The sequence below is a fragment of the Artibeus jamaicensis genome, unplaced genomic scaffold, assembly GCF_021234435.1.
Source record: "Artibeus jamaicensis isolate MK-2021 breed Jamaican fruit bat unplaced genomic scaffold, CSHL_Jam_final scaffold_1019, whole genome shotgun sequence".
NCBI lineage: Eukaryota > Metazoa > Chordata > Mammalia > Chiroptera > Phyllostomidae > Artibeus > Artibeus jamaicensis.
In genome coordinates, this window is record NW_026522025.1 from 16781776 (window position 1) to 16808402 (window position 26627).

The following is a 26627-nucleotide window of genomic DNA, read 5'->3' on the forward strand; positions in this document are numbered from 1 at the left end:
TGACATTTAATAATTAAGCCTTTTGCACGATACTGCCTTGAGTCAGCAAAGCTGCATTCAGGTGTTGATGACTCTGGCTTTTAAATGTTAAAAAAATTATTGTGGCAGATAGGTACCTAAAATACACCTCTATAATAGGAATAAAAAAGTTTAATAAATGCTCATTCATGTTCTATTTGATTGCTAACTATATAAGGAGTTTTTTGGTTATGGTCTGCCTCACAGAGAAAGTCTGATTTTCTAAACACATACTTTATTTTAGAAGGAATTGCTTGCTCAGTTCTGTGCTTTCTGTAAAACATTGCTAAACAGTGTGCATATGCAAGTTAAAACCATATAAGATATCAGGCTAACACTGAACAGACCCAGACAGCAGACCTGACTGTGTTTTTCTTGGTTTTGTCATCAGAAACATGTCTTGCTAGAATGTGCTCAGGATTTTTTGAACAGTCCATGAAAGGTGACAGGGATGTTGATCTCCACTTCAGCCCTGGCAATTTCACTCAGGTCCTTGGCATTCAGAATCAGGAGGTAAGCGGGCTTTTGTCCTGCTCCGGGACTCACCACCACACTCAGAACCACACCTGTTAATCAGAAGTAAATAAGGCAATGTTGATTTTTTTAAAGTGTCCAGGGACATAGATTAAATGACACTGAAATAATACAGGAGGATTACACTGGCAAGTAAAAAAGAACATATGACTTGATATTTAGATTTTTGACTCTTCAGCTACCCCACTGTGAGATCATCCTAACAAGGCCTTTTAAACTCTTCATGTCCGCTAGGCTGTAAGTTCTAGGAAGGGCGTGACCATCTGTTTTGCCCACTGTACATCCTGGTAGCCTGCTACAGTGATAGAACTTAGGAGGTGTTCATTAAGTCCATATTGAATGAGTTGATCTGTGTTCTTATCAGTAACATAAAATATACCATTTGCTCTACCCATGGCAGAAAAAGTCTTGTGACAAATGAAAAATGTGTATACTAAAAGATTGTGACAACAGTAATGTATATTATTTCTATAATTTCTAAGACTTAGCTGGAAGTTTACCCCCATCAAACAAAATGAGAACAAAGCTTTTGAAGTTTTGACTGGATGGGCTGTAAAATCATTTAGCATGAAATGCCTCCACAATTCTTCATTTTATTCATTCCTCTGTGGTTTCCTATATTTTAATCCCAGCTAATCAGTAGTTCACTAAGACTGATGTTTTATAATTGAGTTGCTGTTGTACAGGCAATATCTCTGGGTCTCTTTCTGGCCCCAGCTTTGTCTCTAAAGAGACAAAACTAGAGCCACAAAGCCACAGTCTCATTCTCTTTGATCTATCTGAGTACACTTCCCTTAGAACTGTATTCTTTTTTGTAAATGTATCTAAGTCGAGAAAGGCAAACACTTAAGACTTCATGCTGTTGTTTCCTCCTCCTTCCCTCCTTCATCTAGAGCAGACATTGGTGTTCCATCAGGACACCAGCTGGTGCTTTGGCATTTTTTCCACTAGTGATCCAGAAGATCCAACCACAAGATGAAACTTTTTTTTAAAGATTTTATTCATTTATCTTTAGAGGGGAAGGAAAGGAGAGAGGGAGAGAAATATCAATGTATGGTTGCCTCTTGTGTGTCCCTCACTGGGACCCAGGCATGTGCCCTGACTGGAAATCGAACCACAATCCCTCAGTTCACAGGCCTGCACTCAATCCACTGAGCTACACCAGCCAGGGTGAAACTTATTTTCAAATTAAGTTTGCATTCAGTAATACTAAGGGTTGTTTCTGAATGTTAGGGAATAATTATGTGACTGCCCTCCTAGTGAACTAACTACATGAACTCCGGTAAAAAGAGGACATTCGGACACATGTAATGCATTCATTACCATCATCTTCCTCCAAGGCATCTGGGTGAGCAACAAAGATGGGTTCTGATGGATATGAATCAGCTTCTTGCCATACCCAATTTTCTTTAGTTTTGACATTCAACTTACAGAGCTGTTTGTTAAGAAAGAAAAATCAATCAATCCATCAATCTGTCCTTATGCTTTACTTGACTAGCATATGACTTAAAGTACTGTTCTAATACCAGGAGGATGGGTTAATTACCCTGTCTGGAACAAAGTGATTCAAGCCAAGTCCATATGCGTAAGTATAAGGTTTCCCACCATACTTCTGGTAATTGATCTGAGGAAACTCAAATGCTACAAAACAAAGCACATGCTTAGGAAAACCCAGTTCATTTCTTTGAATGGAACATTTTGTACCCTCTCATGCCAGGCTTTTCTCTCCATCCTCTCACCTTGGCGAGGCCCTGAAAAGAGAACCTCAGGTTCCAGCCAGATGGTCTCGTCGCTGCACAGAATTGCAGTGGCAGTTGTGTTGGGGAGTGTGACTAAATTCTTGCCTGTGTCAGCCTGAGAAAGAGGACAACAGAAACCTCAGCGAGCAGGGCAGAAACATTAGTAACTATAATTGCAGCCTTCCCTTGGTTTGTCTCCTGCGTTTTTTATTTCCTAAGTTGACATGTAGAAGGAGCAGTGCCAGAAACTCTGGAAAGGAAAGCCCAGGTGCACACGGGGAAAGCCGTCTGGGCCTGTGTTGGTGGGAAAGTCACAAAACCTGTTAGGCCTTTAATCTTCTCTTCTGTGAAATGAGATTGTCCTTAAAGAAAAAGGCCTCTGAGCAAGGGCCTCCGGAAAACAATAGGAAAGCATTTTCCTACAGAACAACAAAGGCTTCAACCCCTTAGGGACCCATTTACAGTGTTCATCTTTATTATACTTAGGGTATGTCTTGATCTTATTTGAACAGCATTTTAGTTCTTTTGTTAAAAAGTAGCAAATAGGAAAAACAGATGTTTCTAAGATCCGTTCCCTGCCCCACACCCACATGATTTTTTGGATGACTTATGAAAAAGAAATAAACACCATGAACCCTCTTTCTAAGAATATGTTCATTTAGTAATACCTGTATCGAATACTTCAATACATGTATTGTGCTAGAATCTATCTAGGTATTTGGGATAGTTCAAAGAATACTGTCCCCTCTCCTCATGAAGCTTACATTCCACTTTGGGGATATAAGCAATAAATATAATTAATAGAAAATTGTATAAAATGTCATAAATATGGGGAGAACAAATAGAGCAGAGTAAGGGGGACCAGAAGTGAGCTGTAATTTTAATAGGTGGTCAGGGTGGGCCTCTTTGAAAAGGTGGCATTTGAGAAAAACTTGTAGGAGATGAGGAAGTTAGCAGTGTTCTGACTGCTCTGCTGAGATTGGGGAGGAGTGGGGATGCGAGAGTAGACTCAGGGAAACCAGTTTGTTTTGCAGTCATCTGGTCAAAAGAAAACACTGGTTCAAACTAGGCCAATAACACTGGATGGAGTCAGTGAGAAGTGGAAGATGGAGCCCAGAGGACTTCCTCATACGTAGGATGTGGGGTGGGAAGAGGAATGAAATTAACAGAAGAGTTAAGGATGACTCCAAGGTGTCTGCCCTGAGCTATTAAAGATTGCCACAAAACAGATGGGAACTACTGAAGGTGGGTAAAATTCTTGGTGGGGAAGAGGGGAAACTTAGGTTTTGTCTTATTAAACTATGATGTCTAGTGGAAACATGGAGTTGGCAGCAGCATATATGACCCCCAAGTTAAAAGGAAAGTTGAAAACGTATATATATATATATGTGGGGTGCTTTATAGCATGAGTCTTTAGAAAGGGAGGGAATTTATGGATAAGACAAAAGGCTTAGTTCTGGTGTCCCCCAACATTAAGAGGTCTACAAAAAGATAAATGAGGGGGTAGCTGGTGGGGACAAGAGAGTCAATTTTGTAAGAGGGCAACATAACAGCATGATAGAGGTGATCCAGTGAAAGGGGGAGAAGAGCAATAATACTGAAAAGCGGGGGGAGAGCTGCTAGAGTGATGTCCTCTGAGTGGGTGAGCGAGGATAGGAACGAGTAGTTCTGGGTAAGACGATGGATAATTCAATATGAGTACAGATGCTGGTGGGTGGGTAGATGTGGCAGAAATCTACGTTCTTTGCTAATTTCTCTCATTTGTATCAGTGAAATAGGAAGCAGAGCTGTCAGCTGAAAATGAGTGCGGAGGTGGGAGGTGTTAGAAGTTTGAAGAGAGGAGGGTGTGAAATATTTAACTAGGAACATGGGAGAATAAATGGAGCTGGGAAATGAGTGGTATGATTTGTGGTCAAGTATTTAAAAACAGACCAATTAACACTATCGTGTGTTTTTAACACTTAATTTCAGCCTCAGGGGTACATGAAGTGGGTTAAGAGTTTGATTTAACTAGACTTGTGTTTTTGACAAATGAGTTTGATAAAATAAGAAAGAGGCCCAAGAAATAAGGATCTATATATAAGAGTATCATTATAATTATTGACCATGGAATTTTAATTGAGTAGGGAAGGAAGGATAAGTCCTCAAGGGAGTGAGAGATTGTAAGAAGGTAAGAGATTGAAGTTCCTGGTGGGAACTGCAGTAAAGCAAGTGATCTTGAAAGGTAAGACATGGTTGTCAGAATGTTTCAAGTATGAATCTAAGATTATGAATGAAGCACATAGAAGTCATAGGTAATACCCACATCAAAGGCGTGCTTATGGTGAAGGAGTGGCTGAGAAAGAATGGAAGATAGCATCAGTAGAAAAGTCAAGGAAACGAAAGGCCAGGATGTTGGAAGAATCACCCCTGATGTGTATCTTGAAATGACAGATCCAGGAGTCTATCTGGGAAGTGTGGCCTTGAGCCAGAAAGAGGGGGAGTAGTGGTTAATAGGTCACAATAATGAGAAGTGTATATACACATATGTGTACATACCACTTGGCTACAGGTTGAGCTAAAATCAAATTAAAATGGGGAGATTTTAAGCATGGATGGAAGGAACAACGGTCAGAAAGCAGCAAAGTGGAACAAGGAGGACACCTACCCCAGTTCTGGGCCCGGCAGTACAAGGGCCGTAGGAGGAGAGACGGCCTCCCCTGGTGCTGAAGAGAACAGTGGCCTTGGGAGTCAGATTTTTATAAAAGAAAGAGGGTGGAGGGGACATTTGGAGAAGAGGATGATGGTATATTATGAATCAAAAGGAAATGGTGGAGGATTTTCAGGATAGGGAAGTGGATTAGAGGTGAGGAGCAAATAGAGGAAGGGATTTTGTGAGATTTTGCGAAATGCACCCGTTGGTCATGTCGGGAAGAAGAGGGTCGTGTGTGCATGTAAACATATTATGTCTGCACACAGTAAGTTCAGAAGTCCATGTGTAACTTACTGCATGTGTGATTGTAAGTTTAATTGTGTTATCCTGTTCTATCTTATTATTTCTATTATTAAATTAGGTTTTTAATGTAAGAAATCCATAACTCCTCAAAAAGCTGTATGTTGCTATTGACTCTTTCCCTACTTTTTTTTTAAGAGATGCATTCATCCTTTGACCCAGCAATCTCACTTCTGGGAATAGAGCTGTACAGGTATGAAGCAGCACACGCACGGAGGTGTTCCTTGGGACGTTATCTGTAGAAACAGCTCTGCTGCTTAGCAGCGAGGGATGCTCACAAAAGGGACACTGCAGTTGAAAACAGCGAGATCTTCAGTGTACATTGTGAAATGAAAAAAGTAAGGAACAAAACAGTGGATATAGAAAGTTACTTTTTGCATAAGAGAACGTGAAATAATAATTATATATATGTATTTTTATATTTGCATAAACAAAGGAGAAGTAAAGACATTAAAAGTTATGCACAGTAGTGGAGGAAAATGGAATGAAGTAGGTGCTGATAGAGATCGAGTGAAACTTCTCAGCGTAGACCTTTTCATATTGTTTTGATTTTTGACCATTTGAGTGTGCCATTCAAAAATAATAAAGATATATGTAAAGCTATTACCATTTTCTTAATCAACAAATTAGAAGCTTCAGTCATCTTAGAGTCTCTTCTCTTTTTAGTTCTTCCCTCAGTCTGTTTATTATCTTTCCCTCCCCTAATTTATGGCCTATATTTTCTCACTGCCAAACTTTTAAAAGTACAGACTCTGGTACCTACTCCCTCATTCTCACCAATTGCTCGCCTTTAGTGCCATAAAACCTGATTTCTGCTGCTCTTACTTTCTCCCCTGGAGATCACTAAGCCTGGTGTTTTGTTCTCAGTCTTTCTCCTTTTCTCCTTGCCAGTAGCTGTGGGTACCCACAAAACCCTTGATTGCCCTGTCCGTTGGCATCGCCTTCTCTTAGACGTAACTAGGGCTTTTTGGTGACTTTTTCTCTTTCTTCTTCTGGCTCCTCTTTTTGTACTACTCTCTGTCCCCGGATGTTTCCCAAACTTTTGTTCTTGGCCATATTTCTTTTCTGTCAGCATTTCCTGGCTGTCAAATTTCTCACTTTTCAGATAAAGAAATTTGTGTTTCTTTTAGAAAACTTAAAGTATGATTTTTTTTACTGCTCACATTCTCATCTGTTTGTTCTTATATTTGATCATCATTTCAATGCCAATAACTATCAGTTCTTTTCTTCGAATCCTGATTTGTGTCACAAATCCCTCAGCTTTTCCACCCTCTCCCACTTCTGTCTTTCCTCAAGCGATTCTTCCTCTCTTCAACTGGTCTGTTTTGATCCCATCTCTTCTGACAAAATACTGCCAATGACTGAGATGTGTGAATCTCCCCCAAATAACTGTGGCTGCTTCATTCTCTAAATAACAAAAGTTTCCCTGGCTGGTGTAGCTCAGTGGATTGAGTGTGGGACTGTGAACCAGACAATTGCGGTTCAATTCCCAGTCAGGGCACAGGCCTGGGTTGCAGGCTGGTTCCCTGCAGGCCACTTCCCAGCAAGGGACGCACGAAAGGCAACCATACATTGATGTTTCTCTCCTTCCCTTCCTCTCTAAAGATAAATAAATAAAATCTAAAAAAAAAAAATTAAAAAAAAATAACAAAAGTAATAAACACCATGCTCATCTTGTGCAGATATGCATTATCATTACTGAATCACCCTTCTTCACCCTACTACACTAGGTAATGAGTTCCATGAGAACAAAAAGTATATCCTATTAATGTACCAACGGAAACGATTGGTACAACATGGTGTTATAGTGATAATAACTATTGGAAGAAAGAGAAGGCAGCATCCAGGGTGATATTAGACATTTTTCATTATCACAGAATTTACCCATTCTATAATGGGCTGGGTTTTCTTCAGGCAATGATGACTACGCATTTAAATAAATCCTTTTTCTTCTTTTTGAAATGTGGAGAGACTGATATGTGGAGATTGGTATGTGGAGAGAGAGAAAGACATAGTGGAAAAATCAGAGTGTTTAAGGTACCAAGACCGATATCTCACCATGATTTCTCTTCTGTGCCCCAGATTCATATACACCAGCTGCCCAGGGAGCATTTATGCTGGGATGGCCATTTGGTACCTTAACCTCAGCAAGTATAAAATAAATCACTCTTTTTCCTGTAAACAAACTCCTCCTAGACCTGTGTCCCCAGTTAGCCAATTGTACCAGCATCCACTCAACTGCTCAAGGCAGAAATCAGTTGTCTGCAGCTCCTTCCTCTTTCCCTAAGCCCTGACCTGCAATCAGACTCCTGATGATGTTACCTCCTAAATATTTCTCAACATTGCACCTTCCTTTATCTCTCAGTCCCCATTTTCTTCATTTAGACATTTATCCTCTTTTCTTTGCCCTATAATATTAGTCATCTAACAGAGCTTTTAGCTTGTAGACTCTCCACCTTCCAAACTATTCTCTATGATGCACTAGAGTAACCTTTCTAAAACATAGATTCGATTATGTCACCCCTCCTGACACACACACTTCAAATGCTTCAGTGGCTTCTTATCATTTATATAATATCCAAAGGCTATAAAGCCCCATACAACAGCATTCCAACCTATCTTTCCAGTCCCCTTGCCCAATGTACATCTCCCCTATGCTCTGAATGAATCTATCAACTACTTTACATTTCCATATGAAGTTTTGCTTTAAAAAAACCTTCCTTCCTGCCTCTGTAGAAACTTGTTCATCTAACTGCAATGTCCCACACTAATCTCCTCCCTCTCTCTCATTCTTCATAGAGCTTAAAAGCTTGCCTAAAAGCAGCAATGTCTGGCTCTAAATTGGGTTTATTTCTGTTACATCTGATCTAAGCTTTGGATACAATGTTTTATATTCCTTGTAGCTGCTTCTACTACTTTTATGTATATATTCATACATACACAAATGAGAGTACATATTTATGTACTGATTGTGAAAATCGTATATATATATATATATATGTATATATTTTTGATTTTGGCTGGCATTTCCATCACACTAAAAATTCTTGACATTACTCTGAGAGTCTAAAAAGATCATGTCTGATTAAAGAGAAGAAGTGGAAACAAAAAGATGACAGTTTAAGGCTATTAATAATTTTTATCCTCTAGTAATATTTTTAGAAGATTTCTAGATAATCAAAATAATGGGCTGATTTCTCTACTTTTTGATGCTATACCTCTCTAGAATTTCAAATCATTTAAATTAAATTATTTATATTATTGGCAAAATTTTCTGCGAATAAGTGGTCTACACTATTCACTGAGAAAGTATATTTTAAAGATAATTTCTAAATGAACGACTTACACAGATCGTAAATCTGGCTTTCATTCTTGCTCTGCTGCAGGGGGCTTTTGCTAAGTCCTATCACTCTTGTGAGCTTCAGTTTTCTCAATGGTGAAATGCAGGCAGTTGGATTAGTTTATTTTTAAAGCTCTTTCCAGCTCTGAAATGTCAGGACTGTATGTATGAACATAAAGCAGGAGAACAAATCCTGGGAGAGATGAAATCTTCTGATTATATCTGAAATATGCGTAGAGAATGGCTACCTTGTCAATAGTCAAAGGGAGCACATATCTCCTGACTTCAGGCTGGGGGGCCTTTCTGGCATTTTTCTTCACCTCTTCCCAGTTCTCACGTAAATTGGCTAAATATAAGTAGTTATAAACAAATTCAAACCTGCAAAAAATGAGAGGTCAAACATAGCACACAGAATTACAAATAATTTTACAGAGATGATACAAGATATTTAAAAGCACACATGCCTGCCTCTTCTTTATTCCTCAACCAAGAAACTGCTAATGACCCAGGCATACTAAACCCATTTCTTCTTGCCCACACTGGATAAAAAACAAACAAAAACAAACTGCCTCATAGATATATTTAAATAATGGAAGCTTCTGCTTCTCAATTACTATTTTGTCTGTGTCTTTAGGGGCTGCTGTCTTTAATAATCTGGCTAATTGGAAGAAAGCAGGCCTCTTTTTCCTAAACCCAGAGTGGGTGGAGTTCAAGGCTGCCCAAGGGATCTTGTCGAGTTAAGTAAGTTGAGTTTAAAGTCGCTTATCAGGTTATGGAACCTTATCTTTTTAGTTCTGGTTTATGTGCGTGCATGATCAGTTTTGAATTATTAAGCATGGTTTTGAAGGTCAGTTTGTGTTTCTGATTGCTCAAACTCTCTACAGCTTTTTCAGTGATATCCTGCAAGAGAAGCATACTTCTTGCATTTTAGAACCTAATTCAGGTTAAATATTGAAAACGTCGTTTCTGAAAAGGGCCCCTAATTTCCAGGAGCAAGTAGAGATGTAACATTTATCCACTGTCTTTTCTTACCCTTTCCAGCAACAGAGATCGACAATCAGAAACTCCTCGTCTTCGTAGGTGTTGATGTGATGGAAAAGGTTAAAAGGAGACGTCCTGTATTTGTGATTGAGATACTTTCTTTTTTTTTTGTCAGCAATATGAAGCCAAACCTTGAAAATGAGAAAACTATTTTGATGCATTTAAAAGGAAAAAGTGAGCATGATGAAACTCACTTCCTCAAGATCACAAATCTGACCAATAAATGTAAGACTTACCCCCATGGTTTCACTGGACTCAAAGCAATCCATGTAGTTGGTGCCCCAAAGAGTCCATGAAGAAAGGAACTTGAACAGGTTAATTTTGACTGGTGTCTCCACAAAAACAATGTAGTTGGGAGTCAAACCAAAACTGTTCAAAAACACAAATGGGCTTGTAAATGGAATGGACATGTTCTCAAACCGCAAAGAAATGTGTATACCTGAAGTATGCTCGGTTATGTGAATCAACAATGCCTATGTGAAATTAATTGCATTTACATTTAGGTTTGTGTGAGAGGCTGATCAGTATTGATATAAAAAGTAGACGTATCTTTAATATAAAGTTTTCCTGAAGATTCATAGCAGGCCTTCCAGATTACCTATGGACGTAAGATGGCTTGAATCGGTCACTGCAGGGGAATTGTACAACGATCTCTGACTTGCTTATTGGATCTTCCTTGTCTGAAATAAAGTGGTTTTAAAAGGCTTTGGAACAGCCTTTTAAAAATCATTATTATTATTTTTTAATACAAAACACTTAGAACAGCTTATGCAAGTGAAGAAATACATTTTCAGATTTTGATTTTTCAGAACTTATGTTAATTTTCTTAGGCATTGGCATTTCTCAGTGAAGTTTCATGAAAAGCTGCAATCATCTGGGAGAATGCAGACTCTGTGCAGCTTTGGAAAAGCCCACTCTAACAGCACTATGGCAGGCAAAGCACAGTGGGGGCACATCTTACCATGGGAGGTGGCTTCTTAAGGAATTAAGGCAAAGCTTTAATATGGTCACAATACCTTTAACAACTTCTTAAACTGCCAACAGAGTATAGTATAGGTGGATTTGTGTCAATAGCATCGCACAGTAATTCTTATGCCCAGTAAAGTTTATTTACTACTAAGTACCTCATCTTCAAAACCTTAGCGTGTATCAAAATCACATAAAGAGCTTCTTGAAATACTCATAGTGGGCCCACTCCCAGAATTATTGATTCAGTTGGCTTTGAGTGGAGCTCAAGATTCATATTTCTAACAGGTTCCCAGGATATGCTGCCAATGGAACTATACTTTGAGAACTATACTAAGCAATACTAAACAAAAACCTATATATATTCAAATAATTTCTGTCATCAAGATGGTTATCAAATATATGGCAATGAATGGAGAATGAATGTAGACTTCTATAAAGAGTACTCCCTTTTTTGTTTTACTATTATTTATTAATTTACTATTAATACTATTTAGCTATAGCATTAATATGAATTAGTAGATTTGTTCTTTTGTGAATTGAATAAACACAAAATACTTAGTACACTATCATATATGTGTATATGCTATTATGCATATACATATGTTTGAATAAAAATTTAATTTCATCTGGATCATGAATAAGCACTCAATAAATGTTTGCTACACTTGATTCTACATCTTATATGACCAAATACACATATATGCTACATCTTTGAAATATGTAGCAATAGAACTTGGCCACTTGCTTTATGTATTGTCCTTTCCTGCTATCGTGCCCTTCATCATTGGCAGGGTAAGGGTAGGGCAGTTGTCCTGAAATCTGAGAGTAATCTAACCGTGCATTTTGTGCTACCCTGATATTCTGATCTGGCACTTGTATTTCCAGCAACGTTCATACAATATAGACACTTGTTTTAAGAAAAGTCAAATTGGTAAACTAACCTGCTTGTAGCGGAGGGATCTTTACAATATTGTAGGCAATTGAAAAATTTTTCCCAAAGCAATTACCAATGTTATAAACAGTTCCATCACTTTCAATGTGGGGGTGAGCTGTGGCCCCGTTGACAGAGACATAGTTGCAAAGATCAACCTATGGCAGGAGAGTAAAGGTCATCCATGGTAAGAGAAGCATCATGTGACATCTTTGGTCCCTAGTTTTGACCTCACCGTGACTGCTGCACCCTCACTGTGACTGCTGCACCCTCACTCTAAGTGCACTTTCTCTTTCTTTCTATCCCTCTGGGTCCTACCCTCTTTGAAGTCTGCCTGAATTCCCACCTTTAGTGCAGGGCTCTGCTCTCACCTCCATGCTGACCCCACATGCCTCTGAAATCTGGGAGTTTTCCCTGACCGTGCAGTATAACCGATGTATGGTGTACACTGCTCAGGTTAGTTATTTTTCCTTTGTATGTGCAGGTTGTCCTCAAACAATGATAAATTTGAATCCTGGGACTTCTTTATATTCCTCTTCATTGTATTAGATAAATTGTATGAAGTTGCTAGTACTTAATAATTTTAATTATATAAAAACAGAAATTTTGTATGGAACAACCTAAACATCAAATCCAGGGTCTTACAGAGAATAGGAAACTGGAATTGTAAGGAACCCTAGGATTCATCTAGTATAGAAAGGTTTTGTTCCAAAGAAAGGCTTTTGTAGAAAGTTTCAGCCTAAATAGGTTTGACAGATTTCCCCTGAAATCTTTCAGGGGAAACATGAACCTCCTGAAATTAAATGCAAATATTTTTAAAAAGATTTTGTTCATTCATCTTTAGAGGGGAAGGGAAGGAGAGAGGGAGAGAAACATCAATGTATGGTTGCCTCCCATGCATCCCCCCTGGAAACTGGCCTGCAACCCAGGCATGTGTCCCGACCGGGAACCAAACTGAGATCCCCTGGCTCTCAGGCCCGAGCTCAATCCACCCAGCTACACCAGCCAGGGCTAAATGCAAATATTTTTGAGAAAGGACTTAGCAGTTTAATTCAATTTGTAGTCTCATAAAAAATTCAGAGTCACAAATCTGGCACAAAACTCTCAGTTTACAGAAGGAGAGATTGAGGTCCCAGAGAAATCAGGTGACTTGTTCATGGACACAGAGCTGTATGTTGACAAATCAACACTAGAATTTCTGCCTGGGACCTGCTTAGTAAACATTTTTTGAATGAATAATTGATGGAGTGTATATTTGTCTAACTAAATTTTTTCTCTTTGTTTAGGAGAATATCTTTTAAAGCATAGGGAGTTTTTAATATCTTCAGTAGTAGCTGAGACATTCATTCATTCATTCTGCCAGTCATTCATCAAGTACTTATTGAACGTCTATTATATGCTATACAGTGCACCAGGGTCTAGCAAAAGAGACAGTCCCTGCTTTCAAGAAGTTCAGTCTAGATTTGCACTGACCAATGTAGCCACATGTAGCAACTTAAATATAGATTACTTACAAGTAGATAAAGCTTTAAATTCAGTTTCTTGGGCACATTAGCCACATTTCAAATGCACAGTGGCACTTGGACAATGCATACATACAACGCTCCCTCCATTGCAGGAAGTTCTATTTGATAGCACTATGCTAGACCAATAAGCTGATGTGTGTGTGTGTGTGTGTGTGTGTGTGTGTGTGTGTGTGTAGAAGGGGGGGGTCAGCATAAGATGGTAACTGTAGAGAAAGGCCATACAGACCTTTGTCTGTAGAGAAAAAAGTCTAACTGTAGAGAAAAGTCTAATCCGGACTGGGAGATTAGGCAGGGCTTCCCAAGGGTGATGACTCCAACTAATGCTTGAAAGAGAAATCCAAGTTATTCAGGTAAAGAAGGATGGCACGGAGTGTGTTCCAGGGAACCCTGTTGTGCAGGCCCAGAGTTGTGAAATAGCGTGCTGTTTGGGAACTACTAGTCGTGCAACGTGGCGGCCATGAAAGGCATGCATAGGAAAGGGAATAAGAGAGTAAGAACGGGCCAGGCATGAAGGCCCTTGTTTGGATTTTATCTTGGAAACTATGGGTGCCCTAAATGGAGTAACACATCCATACTTGCATTTTAGAAAAAAATGCTCCTACTGAAGTAAGAAAGTTATATTTAAGAAAACAGGCAGGAAGTGCCTTTTGACCCAGCAATTCCACTGCTAGGATTATACCCCAAGAATCCTAAAACATCAATTTCAAAGAACCTATGCACCACAATGTTCATAGCAGCACAATTTACAATAGCCAAGAGTTGGAAGCAACCTAGGTGCCCATCAGTAAACGAATGGATCAAAAAATTGTGGTACATATACACCATGGAATTCTATGCAGCAGAGAGAAAGAAGGAGCTACTACCCTTTGCAACAACATGGATGGAACTGGAAAGCATTATGCTGAGTGAAATAGGCCAGGCATTGAAGGACAAATACCATATGATCTCACCTTTAACAGGAAGCTAAACAACAAAACAAACAAGCAAGCAGAAAAAAAACAAAGACACTGAAATAGAGAACAAGTGGGCAGTGACCAGAGGGGAGAGGGAAGGGAACTTAAGGGGAAAAAGGGGGAGGGATTTTGAGGAACAAGTATGAAAGACACAGAGATGAGGACTTGGGGGGGGGGGGGGGAATGGGAGGGAGGGGGGAGACCGGGCGGGGGGGTGGGGTGGGATGGGAGAAATAGATAAAAAAAATGTACTTGAAAAGTAACTAAATAAAATTTAATATTAAAAAAAAAGAAAGAAAACAGGCAGGAAGCAAAGGTACTGATTGGGAGGCTATCTTAGTAAACAAAAAAAAGTTTTAATAATATATTTTTTATATGAAGTCAAAATACAGTGCTGTTCACAATGGAACCTGATCCCTACCAAGGTCTATCATGGAGCCATATCATGAAGTTTGTATTTCCAATGAAATCACACAGCAGTTGGAATACAAATTCACTATCAGAGTCCCCTTCGGTCCTTCTCTAGGTGGGCTACACACATACCCATATGTGGTTACAAACATACATCACAAATGAAGGAAGAGCTATTGAGAGTATGCCAAGCCTTAGTAAAGTCTGCTGAGGGTTATAAATCAGCTTATGACATTGAGACCCAGTGTTGGAACTATTTTTCCTCTCTGTTTCTACTACACTAAATTTCTGGTCTTGAGTTCCACCTGTCTCTTAGCTTCCTTAACTATTTTGCCCTCCCATACAGCTTAACCATGGCAGATTAAATATCCTGAGGCACAGCTCTGCTTATATCACTTTTCTGAGTAAACACTTTTGTTTTTTACTTCTGGACACCAGAATATTTATGTGGGACTCGTCAGTGAAATCCTTCAGATGAACTGGACGCTGCAACAGCTGCCCTCTTGGGTTTAGGTGGTGTTCCTTCGCGGAATCCATGCCTGAGTGTGTGGTTCACGATTTCTAGGTGCCTCCTGAGACCAGTCCCAGTAGTGTTTCGTCGTTCAGCCTTGGCACTCCAGTTACACTTCGTCTTCCGCTTGGTGGGGTAGCCACACTTGTGCAGGTGGAATTTGGCAGGGGGTAGGTCTTTGAGCCACAGCAGCGGCATAGCATGTGTGTCTTGTTGCGGCGCTTGCTTAATCATGATGGCTCTCTCGTCATCTTGCTTCCGCCGCTGAGACCAAAGAGCTGAGTAAACACTTTTAGTACCTTCCCTTTAGGTAAGCAACTTATTTCAAATTTTTGTCCATTATTCAAACATGAGTTTTATCCTACCCTGTGTCCCACTGTTCTCCCTGACCTTGCTTGATCACTAGTTCTCAACTGGGAGTGATATCGCCCCCTGGGGGAATGATTGGAAATGCTGGGAACGTTGTGGGTTTCCTCAAGGATTGAGGAAATGACTGGCCTTTACTGGATGGGACCAGGGGCGCCTGTGTACTGTGTGGGACAGTCCCGCCCAATGCCACTAGCCCCTCCATTGAGAAATGTTGCTGATCTAGTCAAAGGAATTATTCTTTAATTTCCATGAACATATCCTCTATTTTCCTTCCTCTAACCCTTTGATTATGCCACTCTCTTTACCTGAAATGTCCTTTTTCCAAATTCATTGAAGTTGTTTCTTTCCTTAACTTCTAACTCAAATGCAAGCCTTTTTAATCCTCCTTGACTGGGCCACTTTGCATTCCCCAGCTTCTGCCAGAAGTAATCTCTTTGTTCTCTGTGCTTTCGTGGAAGGTTCTCCTTTTCCTAAAGGACTCATCGCATCATGTGTCCTCTTAGAGCTAGCTCGTGCATTTGTTTGATTTCTCCATTGAGATGTTCAGCTTTCTGAAGACTAGAACAATGCCTTCAAATAGTTACACTTTAATAAATATTGATCAAAAATGTGGATCTATGTTATTGACTGCTGCATTGAAGTTCTCAGCAAAATTGATCACTTTCTAATATTGCTCATATTTTTATCTATGCTATTTTATTTAAAATATAACTTTATTTCTAATCATGGACAGCAGGGTTTTCAATACTAATAGCAGTAATTTTTTTGAACACCTAGTGTGTGCCAGGTCCATGCTATCTTCTAAAAGGCAGGGACATGCTGTCTTACATATTGATGTATCCTTTGCACCCAGAATAAGTTCTGGTACATGTTGGAGACTCAAAAAATACTTGTGTCACAAATGAGTAAATGAATATATTCATTTATCAGATTTTCTTTCAATCCATATAATAAGTTTAAAATTTCACTAATGAAGAAACAAAATTTGAACTATGTCGCATTTCTAATAGTTGATGATGAAGCAAGAATTTGAAAATCAGTCTGGCTCTCATGTGCTGTCTGCCAAATTGCACAGCTGGTTTACTTCTAAGTTGCAATTCTAAATTCTTGAGTGATGTCGCCTGAGCACTGTATCCTACCTGCTTAATCGTCTCCAGGGTCTCGGGATTAATCTTCGTGATGAAGTTGGTCTCTGTGCAGGCATAGTAATCCTCCCCCACTGGGTAGATATTAACAAGGGCATTGTCAGTAACCTCTACTCCTCTAAAGTAAGAAAAAAACCTGCAGAAGCAAATGGAGTTTTTAGTCCAGTAACATACAAACCATAAGATAAAAGGGGAATAATATAAAATGTCTTTCATAACATGCAGCTGGGTTTCAGTAACCTGGAAAATATGTTCTTGCAGGGATCTGGGAAAGCACAGGTACCGAATTCTGTTATGACGATCCTTTTCTCGGTCATTGCCCGTACGTAAGCATCAGTGCGGATGAACCTGGAGGACAGGAGAGACACAGGAAAAGGGTCATAGACAGGGGCAATCGGAGTAGTCCATGAGGAGCTTAGAATGGTCATTCTGGATGCCCTTATTGAATCAGAATATATGTTCACAGCACAAAGAATGAAGAGTTTTGTCAGGTCACTTTCTCCTGGTGACCAAGGGAGAGACAATGTGCCATGAGTGTAAATTTATGTCTTATAAATCTCACAGTGACAGGTGAGGAACTCAAAGCTCAGAGAAGTTAAGTGATTGGCATTTGTAGCCAAGCTGGGTTATAACTCAAGTTGGCCACATCTGGCAAACATGCATTTTCCATATCACACTCTGCAGCCCCCATGGTAGTTGACGTAGGACATGGGACTTCCTGCAGCCTGTAACATACCAGCCTGCACTTAGAGGGACATACAGGACATGGTGTGCTGAATTGTATTCCACTCGATCTCCCTCGCGTCCCTCTTGTATTTTCTTCAACTTTAAAACGTATTTTGCTACTTTAAAGTGGATGTTCTTCGGTGCAGTCTCCCGCACCGGCAGACCGCCTGGACCATATCCCAGACCAGATGGCACATGTCGTCCAGTGTTTCTCACACAGGGAGCCAACGAAAATCAGAGTTTTACCCTTCCTCCAATCCACATAATAATTTCATAGACATAAAATTTCACAGATAAGGAGACAAAGTCATGAAGATGAAAAAAATACCAACATCTTTAGAAGGCATATGAGAGCTTTGTCTGACCTCCAAAACATGCTTTTTGGTAGCTAAATTTTTACTTCACACGATGTTTCTCTTTTACCATCATCCAAGTTATCCTGACTGCTTTAAGCCTCCATTTACTCTTCCTTTCAATGTCTTTTTCAAATGCCTGATGTCAGCGGTGGTCAACAAAGCCACTCCCAGGCCAGAATATTACAACATGAGGCAAATTTTTATTGTGGCATTAATACGTGCTTTCTAGAGTTATGGCTTAGGTCGGTGATTCCAACCTTTTTCATCTCATGGAACACATAAACTGATTACTAAAGTTCTGTAGCACACCAAAAAATATGTGATATTTTCTGCCAATGTAACAAAAAACAAGTATAATTTTGCTTTATTCAAAATTGTGTTGGCTGTTGTCATCTTTTAATTTGACAGTCTAAGGGAAAAGAGGTCAGTGCCCCCGACTAGGCAGCCAGGTACTGCATGTTTTCAACATTCTTGTGCACAACGCTGTGCCAGCACACTGGGGGGAAGTCGTTGGCTTAGTTCGGCCTTTAAGCCTTTCAGCAACAATGTGCTATTTTTTGAAAAGTTCTCTTTCTTGTATCATTATCACATATTTGGTCCTTAACTCCATTTTGGCACCCTCCTCCTTCCTTGTGGCCTTTTGTTTATAAAAAAAGTAAGTAGTCAAGAGAATCAATGACAATAATAACAATAATAATTTTATTACTGAATACTTTCCATGTCCTGGGCCTATGTTCTTATTTACTCCTTGTAATGAACTGATAACTAGATTCTATTATTTCTCATTTAAGAGGTGACAAAAGCAAGAATTAGATATCGATATTAACATCTTGCCAAAGGTTGTCAAAGATATCTGATAGATACAGGGTTTGAAACCAGGCATGTTGGACCCCGAAGGCCTAGTTCTTAGTTCTTCTTTATCCCATAGCACAGTTCCCAGGTGTCTGTGAGATGCACTTGCCCAAGTGGATTCTGAAAAGGGACTGTAAGTCCCCTCTTGGGTTCAGGAGTTTGAAAAGCCAATGGGAGGTAGAGCCGAGCTAGGCCCCGCCCCTGGTAGGGGGATTGGGGCCTAGGGTTCCTTTACCTTCTATGGTATGTGACATGTCCTTCTTTAAAGTCGAACTTGTGCAGGAGGGCTTGCCCGTCAAACAGGTGGTAAAATGGCTCAGACCCCACTTCAAAGAGTCCTGGGCCACATCGAAGGAGACTGCCGGTGAGCCAGAGGGGGATCCTGCCTGTGATGAATGGGACACACACAACGTTGTTTCTTTCTCCCACTTTTGGCTGGGCTGTCCCTGCTCAGGCACGGCGATGATATCAGCAGCCTGAATGGGCAGCCTCTTCTTTGTAAGGCTGGCCGTGGGTTTTATTCCCAGCTCTCAGGCTGGGTAGCACTTAAGCAATGCCTGCCGAGTGATGGTCCCGAATCTAGGAGACCAAGTAGGAGAAAATGTGGCAATGCCTCAGAGTTTGGATGCAGAGCTGGAAGAAGACAGGGAAAGCATCCTGAGGGGAATGGGATTCTCTAACTAACAGATTTCCCCAAATACCAATACATTTACCTTTTTCTAACATCTCATTTTTAAGAAGAATTTCAAATTTCTTGATATAATTTGATAAAATACGGGTAGGAAGGATGGGTTAAGAGCAGGGATTAAGACACTAAACAAGGATGGGTGTATAGAAAGAAATCATTTATACTACAACAAGAATATTGGCTTTTTAAGATCTAGAACTATACTTTTTTGAGGGCATATGCTACTGTCCAGGTGAAGTCAACCTGCTGTAGCAGCAGGTGCACAGGGCAGGATGTTAGAGACCTGGATTCTGGTTCAGGATTTGCCACGTACATGCTCCAGGCCTCAGTCTGCACAATGGGGGGGTACACAAGAAGGACCTCAAGGCCTTTCAGTTTAAGAAATTACATTTGTGCCCTTTTATCCTTTAAAAAGTGCAGTGTTTGGCAGTGTTTACTTAATTTTTGCCAATGTTTTTACCTTTTTTTTAAAACAAGTGGATTATTTTTTATAGCTCAGTTTCAGCAACCTACTTGATAAAGATTTTATATGTCTGATAAAATCTTTAAGAAAGTGTGACTTAACTAAAAAGTACAGCATTAATTTAACTGTTAGAACCTGGATTGTTTGCATCAGAATCTAGTGAGCATTTGGCTGATCCCTCGTATTTTACAGAAGAGGAAACTGGGAGGAGAGAGACTCGCCCAGGCTCTGGCCCTTCCATGACACCATGTCCAGGCAAGGCTGCGTATGGATTATACGATGTCTTTGGATGATGATAACAGGAGTACGAGTTACCATCTGTTGATCACTCTGTCTCAGACACAGGATGAATCTTTCCATTTACATGATCTCATTTCCTCTTTACAGTATCCCCATGAGGTAAAACTTGTTTTGTCATACGTGAAGGAATTTAGGCTCAGAGAGTTTAAGTAACTTGTAGGATTCACAGCTACTAAAATGACTGAGCTGCCACTAGCACCTGCATTTGCCCAACTCCAAACCAAGACTCTTCAATATAATGGACAGAAAACCTGCCACCCTTGAATGTCATATTTCCAGATGCTTGTCACCAGGCCCTCATTCATCTACAGAGACAGAACAGATATTTATGGAGCCTTTACTATGTGCCAGGTACTGAGCTAGGCATGGCATGGACATTTTAAACGTGACAAAAGTGTAGTCCTCATCCTCAAGGAATTCCAAGTAGGTAGCATTTTTCTCCATTAGAGAAATAAAGGTAAATGAAAGAAAGTGAGCTCTGGGCATAGAAATCTTGAGCCCCCCGCCGATTACTTCTGTAGCCAATAGGGGAGCCAGCAAAGAGAGGTGCCAATGAATTGAAAGAAAGAAGAGCGATCTCGAAGAAAAAGAGAGGATGGCTTCAAGCCTGGTGGGACCGACCTGTAACATGAGCTGTGAGTGGCGAGGAGAGTTCCTCCACAGTTTCGAACAGCTTCTTGTAGCCGCCAGCAGGATGCTCCACTCTGAAATGTGGAATAATAAGGAAGAAGCCCATGTTATAGTCAAAGAAGTGCACTAAGGCAGAGGCAGAGTTCCAGGGCAAAAGGTGCTCTCTGGCTCAAGGCCAATACATGTTACCAGTCCAGCCTCTGCTAAGGGAGTGCACGGTGCTTGGGGGAATAAAAACATACTCAAGTTTGCAAGATGGCCCAGGTCAGTGCTCTCCTCTTTAACTTCAGGAAATAACCTCCCTTTTAATGTCACAGTGAACCTGGTCTTGCCCTCTGCAGTTTTCCCATATTTCTGAAGATAGATCAACTAAACCTGCTGCTATCACTTCTCTTCCGGACAGAGTCCCTCCCATGGGATTGCATGGCCCCGTTGACACCAGCTTGCTGCACCTGGGTTCTCTTGCCTCACAGGCAACCTCGTCTCTTTCCCCCATGAGGGGTGGAGAAGACAGCTTTATGGGTCAGGACCTCATCCTTTGCTCTTCACCATATTTTACCAAAATCTCCTGCTGTCATCTCAGGTCTTCACCAATCTCTAAGAGCTACAGTACTTTTTAAAATTAGTCAGTTTTCCACTTCTGCTTATTTTCTTTCTCCTCACTTTGGCTCCATTTATAACTTCTTAGAGTGGGAGTTCTGACCAGACAGCTTAACTTTGATAGTTATCTTTTATGAAGTGCTTACTATATGCCACACACCATAAAAACAATTTTGCATGTTATGAGCTCATCTAAATCTCACAACAACACAATGGACTAAGTACTGTTGTTGTACTCCTTTTATGAATGGAACACCCTCACCTTTAAAGCGTTAACTGATTTTTCCCAGATCACATAGCTAGGAAGTGGTTGGGTACGAAGTGGAACCCAGGTCTGCCTTATTGAAATCCTCATGTTCTCGACTGCTTCCATGGTCCATTCTCAGTCACACAGATCCCACTATAATTTATACGTGAATTCTAGATATTTGCTTCAATATATAAATAGGAAGAAACTCCCTCACCAAGACCCAAGGCCTTTCCTAAATAAGCTGTCAGTCCTCTTCAGAAGCTTTTGAAGTGGCCTATTTACCACCAACCTACTAAAGTGTTTAAACGGAATCTCCCTGCGATACTTACTGGATGGACATTTTCTTTCAGTGGAAGATGGAACGTTCTGGCACCAGCTGCAGAATGAGGAAGCGAGACCTCAGCCAGGGCCCTTTATATGCCTTTTAAGTCCCCCCAAAGGGAGTCATGACTTTGAGAACCCTTCCACACCCCCTTAGCTGAGGGAAGGGGAACAGAAGCGGCTTTCAGCATTCAGATTCTTCTGATGCTCGAGCATTATTTGTGCTTGCCGTTCCCATAACAGTTTTTTGGGCTGTCTTCCAGAGACCTCAATCCTTCCCAAAGAGAAGGAGAAGTGGATTAGAAAGAAAGGAGCTGTGTGGGAGTGGCTAGCATGAGGCCTGAGCTGATCCAGGTCACCCCAGCGGACCCTCGCACTGTTCTCTGGTTTCCAGTGCCCTCCACCCTCTCTGTGCTCTCACCTCCACCCTCATTCATTTATTCACTCACTTATTTAAAAAATATTTATTACACATTGTCTATGGACCAGAGATGGGCACATTCCCTATTTTCACAGATGTTATAACTCTTTGAGTAATAGGAAACTGATAAACTATTCAATAAAATTGTGTAAGTGTTGTTACCAGAGAAATGTGGAGTGTTATAGAAGCACACTGTAGCACCTGTAACCCTCTCCAGTCACCTTATTGACCCCATTCAGTGCCCCAGTTCCCACCAGGCTGAAGACTATAGCCATAGCCTTTAAATTTGCTGAAGATAAAACCCTGTTCATATCCTTGCTTGTCACTAATGCTCCATCTTACCTTCCTGTCCATTTGTATGTGTTCTGCACTCAGAGAGTACATAGCACTATTTTATCTATATTTCCACCCTTCTTTATTAGACCTAAATTGTTTGCCAGCACAGACTTGGTACTTCCCAAAGGAGTCCCCAGAAACAAAAAAGCTGGTATATACTATACCAGCTAACAATTTTAACAGTTTTTGAGAAACTCATTAAGCACTTTAAAATTAATAAATGGTTATGGCTACCTACGCCAGGACTCTTTAACAAAACTGTATAACAATCTGAGTACTCCTCAAGATAGAAGATGGAACTTTCCCAGCCTGCCTTAAAGTGAGGGTGCAGGCATGTGACCTGAGCTCTACCAATCGGAAGCAAGGTCAGGGGTCTCAGTGGCAGCCTCAGAGCCCAGCATCACTGGTGTTTCTGCACATCCAAGGCAATTGTTCCTGCACTGGAATCATTCTATAGTGGAACCTCTGGGAGCACCATCACTGGCCTGGTAATCTCCAAACCCCATTCTTTAACCACTCCAGATTCTAATATTTAAAATATTTGTGTATTAGTTTGATGAACTAAGATTTGCTTTAGTTGTTTGCAACTAAGAGCTCTGTCTCTATAAAATAATGGTTATAGAGGACTGTCACACAGGAAGAACATCTATATTGGTATATGGAGGTTCCAGAAGCATTTTTTAGGCAGTAGTATCTAAGCTGTGTTAGAAAAAAATATGTAAAAGTTAGCCAGTCAATGGGCAAGGAGAAGAGTATTCAGGCACAGCTTGTAGAATTTACAAAAGTCTGGTAGTGAGCATGATTTGGCAAAATGGCAGGAGATGAAGCTAGAGATTTCACAGAGCCTTGTAAGCCAGGTGAAGAAGTTGAGACACATGAGAACAAACGAAGTCACTGAAATGTTTTATTCGGAAGAGTGATACAATCTGACTTGCAATTTATTAAGATCGCTTTGATTAAATTTTGGATAACACGTTGGAATAGGAGATTTGGGGAAGTTAAATTAGATGGAGATCGAACAAGCAAAGGTCGCTGTTATAAGGGGTTATCCTGGGGGTGGATGGACATGATGGTCAGATTCAAGAGATATTTCAGAGGAAGACTGATCAAGCTTTGTGACTGGAGAAGGCACTGGGGAACTAAAAGGCAGGAAAGGATGGGCACTAGGTTTCTGGCTTGAAATCTGGCATGGTTCATTGAGGTAGCTCTCACTGTTTCGGGGTGTGTTTCTGTTTTTGTGTGTGTGAGCATGATATTTCAATGATTCAGAGATAATGAACTCTGATTGTGCTACTTTTTATTAAAGAAAGACACCACTGGGCGCTGTAATAGTGTGAAGGTTTCAAAGGGACATGGGATGAGTTGGAATCCGAGGGATTGGCAAGGTGTGCACAGAGAAGATGGAGAGAAAATTTCTGGTGAAGGGAGCAGAGCGAGAAGACAGACTGGGCAACTTGGGAGGCACGTGTCTGAAGGACTTTTCTATCTCTCGTATGATTCTGCTGGATTTTATTTTCTCAGAGGAGCCTCTTCTCCGTGAGTAAACTTATAAGCCATGTTGTGGTACCAGTGCTCTGGCAGCCCGCTGAGGAGAAATTCCAGGAATACCATGGCCCAGCTTTTCTTTACTTGCACCACACATTACAAGGGGCCGAAGGAGAAAGCTTGTGGCAGCCAGAAAATCCGCCCTGGCTGAGTGGCGGGCACGGACAAGCTGCATTTTACATTAACAACTGTTTCCCAGGAGACGAAACACCATCTTCCTGGTGCCACCACTGTACTGAGTGCCTTTCTTGGGTGTGCCCGTGCCACCTTCGGGATCCTGGAGCTGCAGCCACAGTTAAAACCAGGAACTGATTTTAGTGATTTTGGCATCTTTGGTAGCCTTTCTTTGTCACCCTATTTCAAACCTGGAGGTCAGCTGTTTGAGGGCTCTTTGTTTAAAAAATACAAAACAAAGCAATTCACTCCTGAAAGATGTACAGACTCAGAGTTCCTGTCAGCTGTCAAGTTAGCCTGCCGGATTACAGTCAGGACGGAAAGTAATCACTGGGCACTGACCTGCACTGAACTCCGAGTTCTTCAGGTATAAAATGGAGAAAATAGGCAAAAGCATGGTTTTTTTTAGCTGGAAGTACTCTATAAAAATATAAAGTAATACTTACCAATGTGCTCATTCTCAGAGAGTTTGATCTCATGTCTAACCTTTCAGCTAATACCTCTTACCTCAGGGGAAACACATTTCCCCATTATTTTGTTACTAGAAAACCAGAACAAAGCTGGGCTATATCCTTTCTAAAGCATCCATTTTAACCTCTTAGATGCAAAGGCCCCAAAAGCAGACTTCCTTTTCAGGTGTATCTGTAACCGTCCATTGTGTCGCCGTGACACCCTGGACCTCCCGTGTGGCTTTACTTTTCCTTCCAGCCTCTCCTCTTGTTTCCCACCTAATCTTTTGTTATTTAGTAAAATCAGATCTCCAAAAGAAACTTTCATTTGGATACATTTTGATGCATTTACCAAAATAATACTCTGTGAATCAAAACAGTAAAACACCTTTCTTCAAGCAGGGATTTCTAAATAAGAACTGATTTCCCTTTTCTTTGAATAAACCATTTCTGAGAGTATAAGGAGTTTGGATTGTATCCTGAGAGCAATGAGAAGATATGAAAGAGTTTTAAGCTGGAGGATGACTGACGTTATCAGATTTCCATCTGGGAGGAAAATCACTCTCCCTGACGTTTGAAGAATGGACTCTAAGTGTCTGGAGTGGAAACAGAGAAAGCAGTAGTAGCTCAGGTGAAGTGATGAGGGCTTTTAAACCAGAGTGGAGCAATGAAGATGGGAAAAAAGCGAATGAATGGCAGATCTGTTTGTAGATAAAAGTATAGGACCTGTGTGATATAATGAACATTTCTGGGATGTAAGGAAATGGGGGAATGGGGTGTTTAGCTTATCTATCACTAATATCATAGCATGGAGATTAAACACCGAGTCTAGTGCTGTACAAGAAGATGAGCCTGGGTGGTCGCCTAGTAGACTTTCTCTCATAACTTGACTTTGCCTGGCTGTTGGCTGATCTAGGTCTCTTGTGGATTGAGGGGTAACTAGGCTTTATTACATATCTCCTGTCCAGTAGGGCGATGGGCACATTCTCCTGGCAGTGGTAGAGATGAAAGAGAGCAAGTAGAAACTCAAAAGCAGCTTAATGCCCAGGCTCACCACGGATACACTGACAACTCTGCAACCTTCTATCGGCAACACAAGTCACAAGGCCAGTCCATATTCCAAAGGATGTGAAAGTAGCCTCTGCCTTTTTAGTGAGACCTGCAGTGTCACATGGCAATGCCACGGGTACAGGGAAGGATGAGGAACTGGGGCCATTTTTGGAGCGTGGTACATAGGACGATCGAATAGAATTTTAAGGTTTTTGCTTGAGCTACTGAATAAGTGCCACACTATTCTTTACAACTAAGGGAGTGATGGTTGAATGAAAAAGGGGATATCAAGAGTTCCCAATTAAATTTAAGATGCTTTAAGATGTTCTCCATGAAGGTTACTTGTGTATTCTTCTTCCCTCCTGTGTAATACCTCTGATCCTCCTTGCCTTGAAGGAGTGTGTTCAGTGGAGGTCGATTCAAGCCAATGTAGTCTGATTTCTGGGTATGTGTTCTTAAAAGTATTACTTTCATCCACATATGGAAGTTCTGGTAAATATTATTTTCTTTACTTCACTCCATGTTCCTTGTGCATATTGTGTATGCTACTGGAAGCTTTCCAACATTCCCCAAACATAATGTCAGTCTATCCTTTTCAAAGAAAGGCAGACCATGTCCCTTCTACACTTAGGACCTTGCAGGCAATCTGAATTAGTAACTGGGTAGTCTAAGCACGTGGCGCAGCTGTAGGATGCCCACTTCTCAGTGTCGTCATCTGCCCCTCTCCCATTTCATTTGAACTCCAGCAGTACCAAGCTGTTCATTGCTTCCCATTGATTTCACACCATTTCATGCTTCCCTTTCTTTGCAGTCTAGATCCTTTGCTTGGAAGCCCTTTCCTTCCCTTGCCCATCTGGTAAATGCCTACTTTCCATCACAACCCTGACAGAGCATCACCCTCCTGTGTTGCTTCAGACAGGATGATCTCGTTTGTACTTTGTTTGGAAACATATTTGTTGGTTTTGTCCATATCACATTATATTGTTT

The 26627-nt window shown here is 40.7% G+C and overlaps 1 protein-coding gene and 1 pseudogene across 2 annotated transcripts; both read right to left on the minus strand.

The window, feature by feature from the left end:
* Positions 1-132: 132 nt before the first annotated feature.
* On the minus strand, positions 133-21733 carry RPE65 (retinoid isomerohydrolase RPE65). Of its 2 annotated transcripts, XM_053655408.1 has the most exons (14): positions 21674-21733; positions 20486-20568; positions 18649-18799; positions 16720-16827; positions 16474-16615; positions 11575-11722; positions 10263-10344; positions 9901-10033; positions 9656-9795; positions 8872-9001; positions 2292-2406; positions 2099-2193; positions 1876-1987; positions 133-584 (listed from the first exon to the last, which is right to left on the minus strand). In XM_053655408.1, exons 1-14 carry the CDS (start codon positions 21682-21684, stop codon positions 433-435), a joined length of 1602 nt encoding a protein of 533 aa, XP_053511383.1. In that variant the 5' UTR covers positions 21685-21733; the 3' UTR covers positions 133-432. The 2 variants fall into 2 exon arrangements, with proteins under 2 accessions (XP_053511383.1, XP_053511384.1); XM_053655409.1 differs by lacking the exon at positions 18649-18799 and having other exon boundaries at positions 21674-21727.
* On the minus strand, positions 14912-15216 carry LOC119049334 (60S ribosomal protein L37-like; annotated as a pseudogene).
* Positions 21734-26627: the final 4894 nt, after the last annotated feature.

Bases quoted from the DNA above. Each gene is read 5' to 3' on its own strand.
- RPE65 (XM_053655408.1), bottom strand. The intron at 18,800-20,485 runs GTCGGTCCCACC...CATTCATCACAG, and splicing joins ACTCACAGCTCATGTTACAG to GCAGGATCCCCCTCTGGCTC. The intron at 9,002-9,655 runs GTAAGAAAAGAC...CATTTTTTGCAG, and splicing joins GATCTCTGTTGCTGGAAAGG to GTTTGAATTTGTTTATAACT.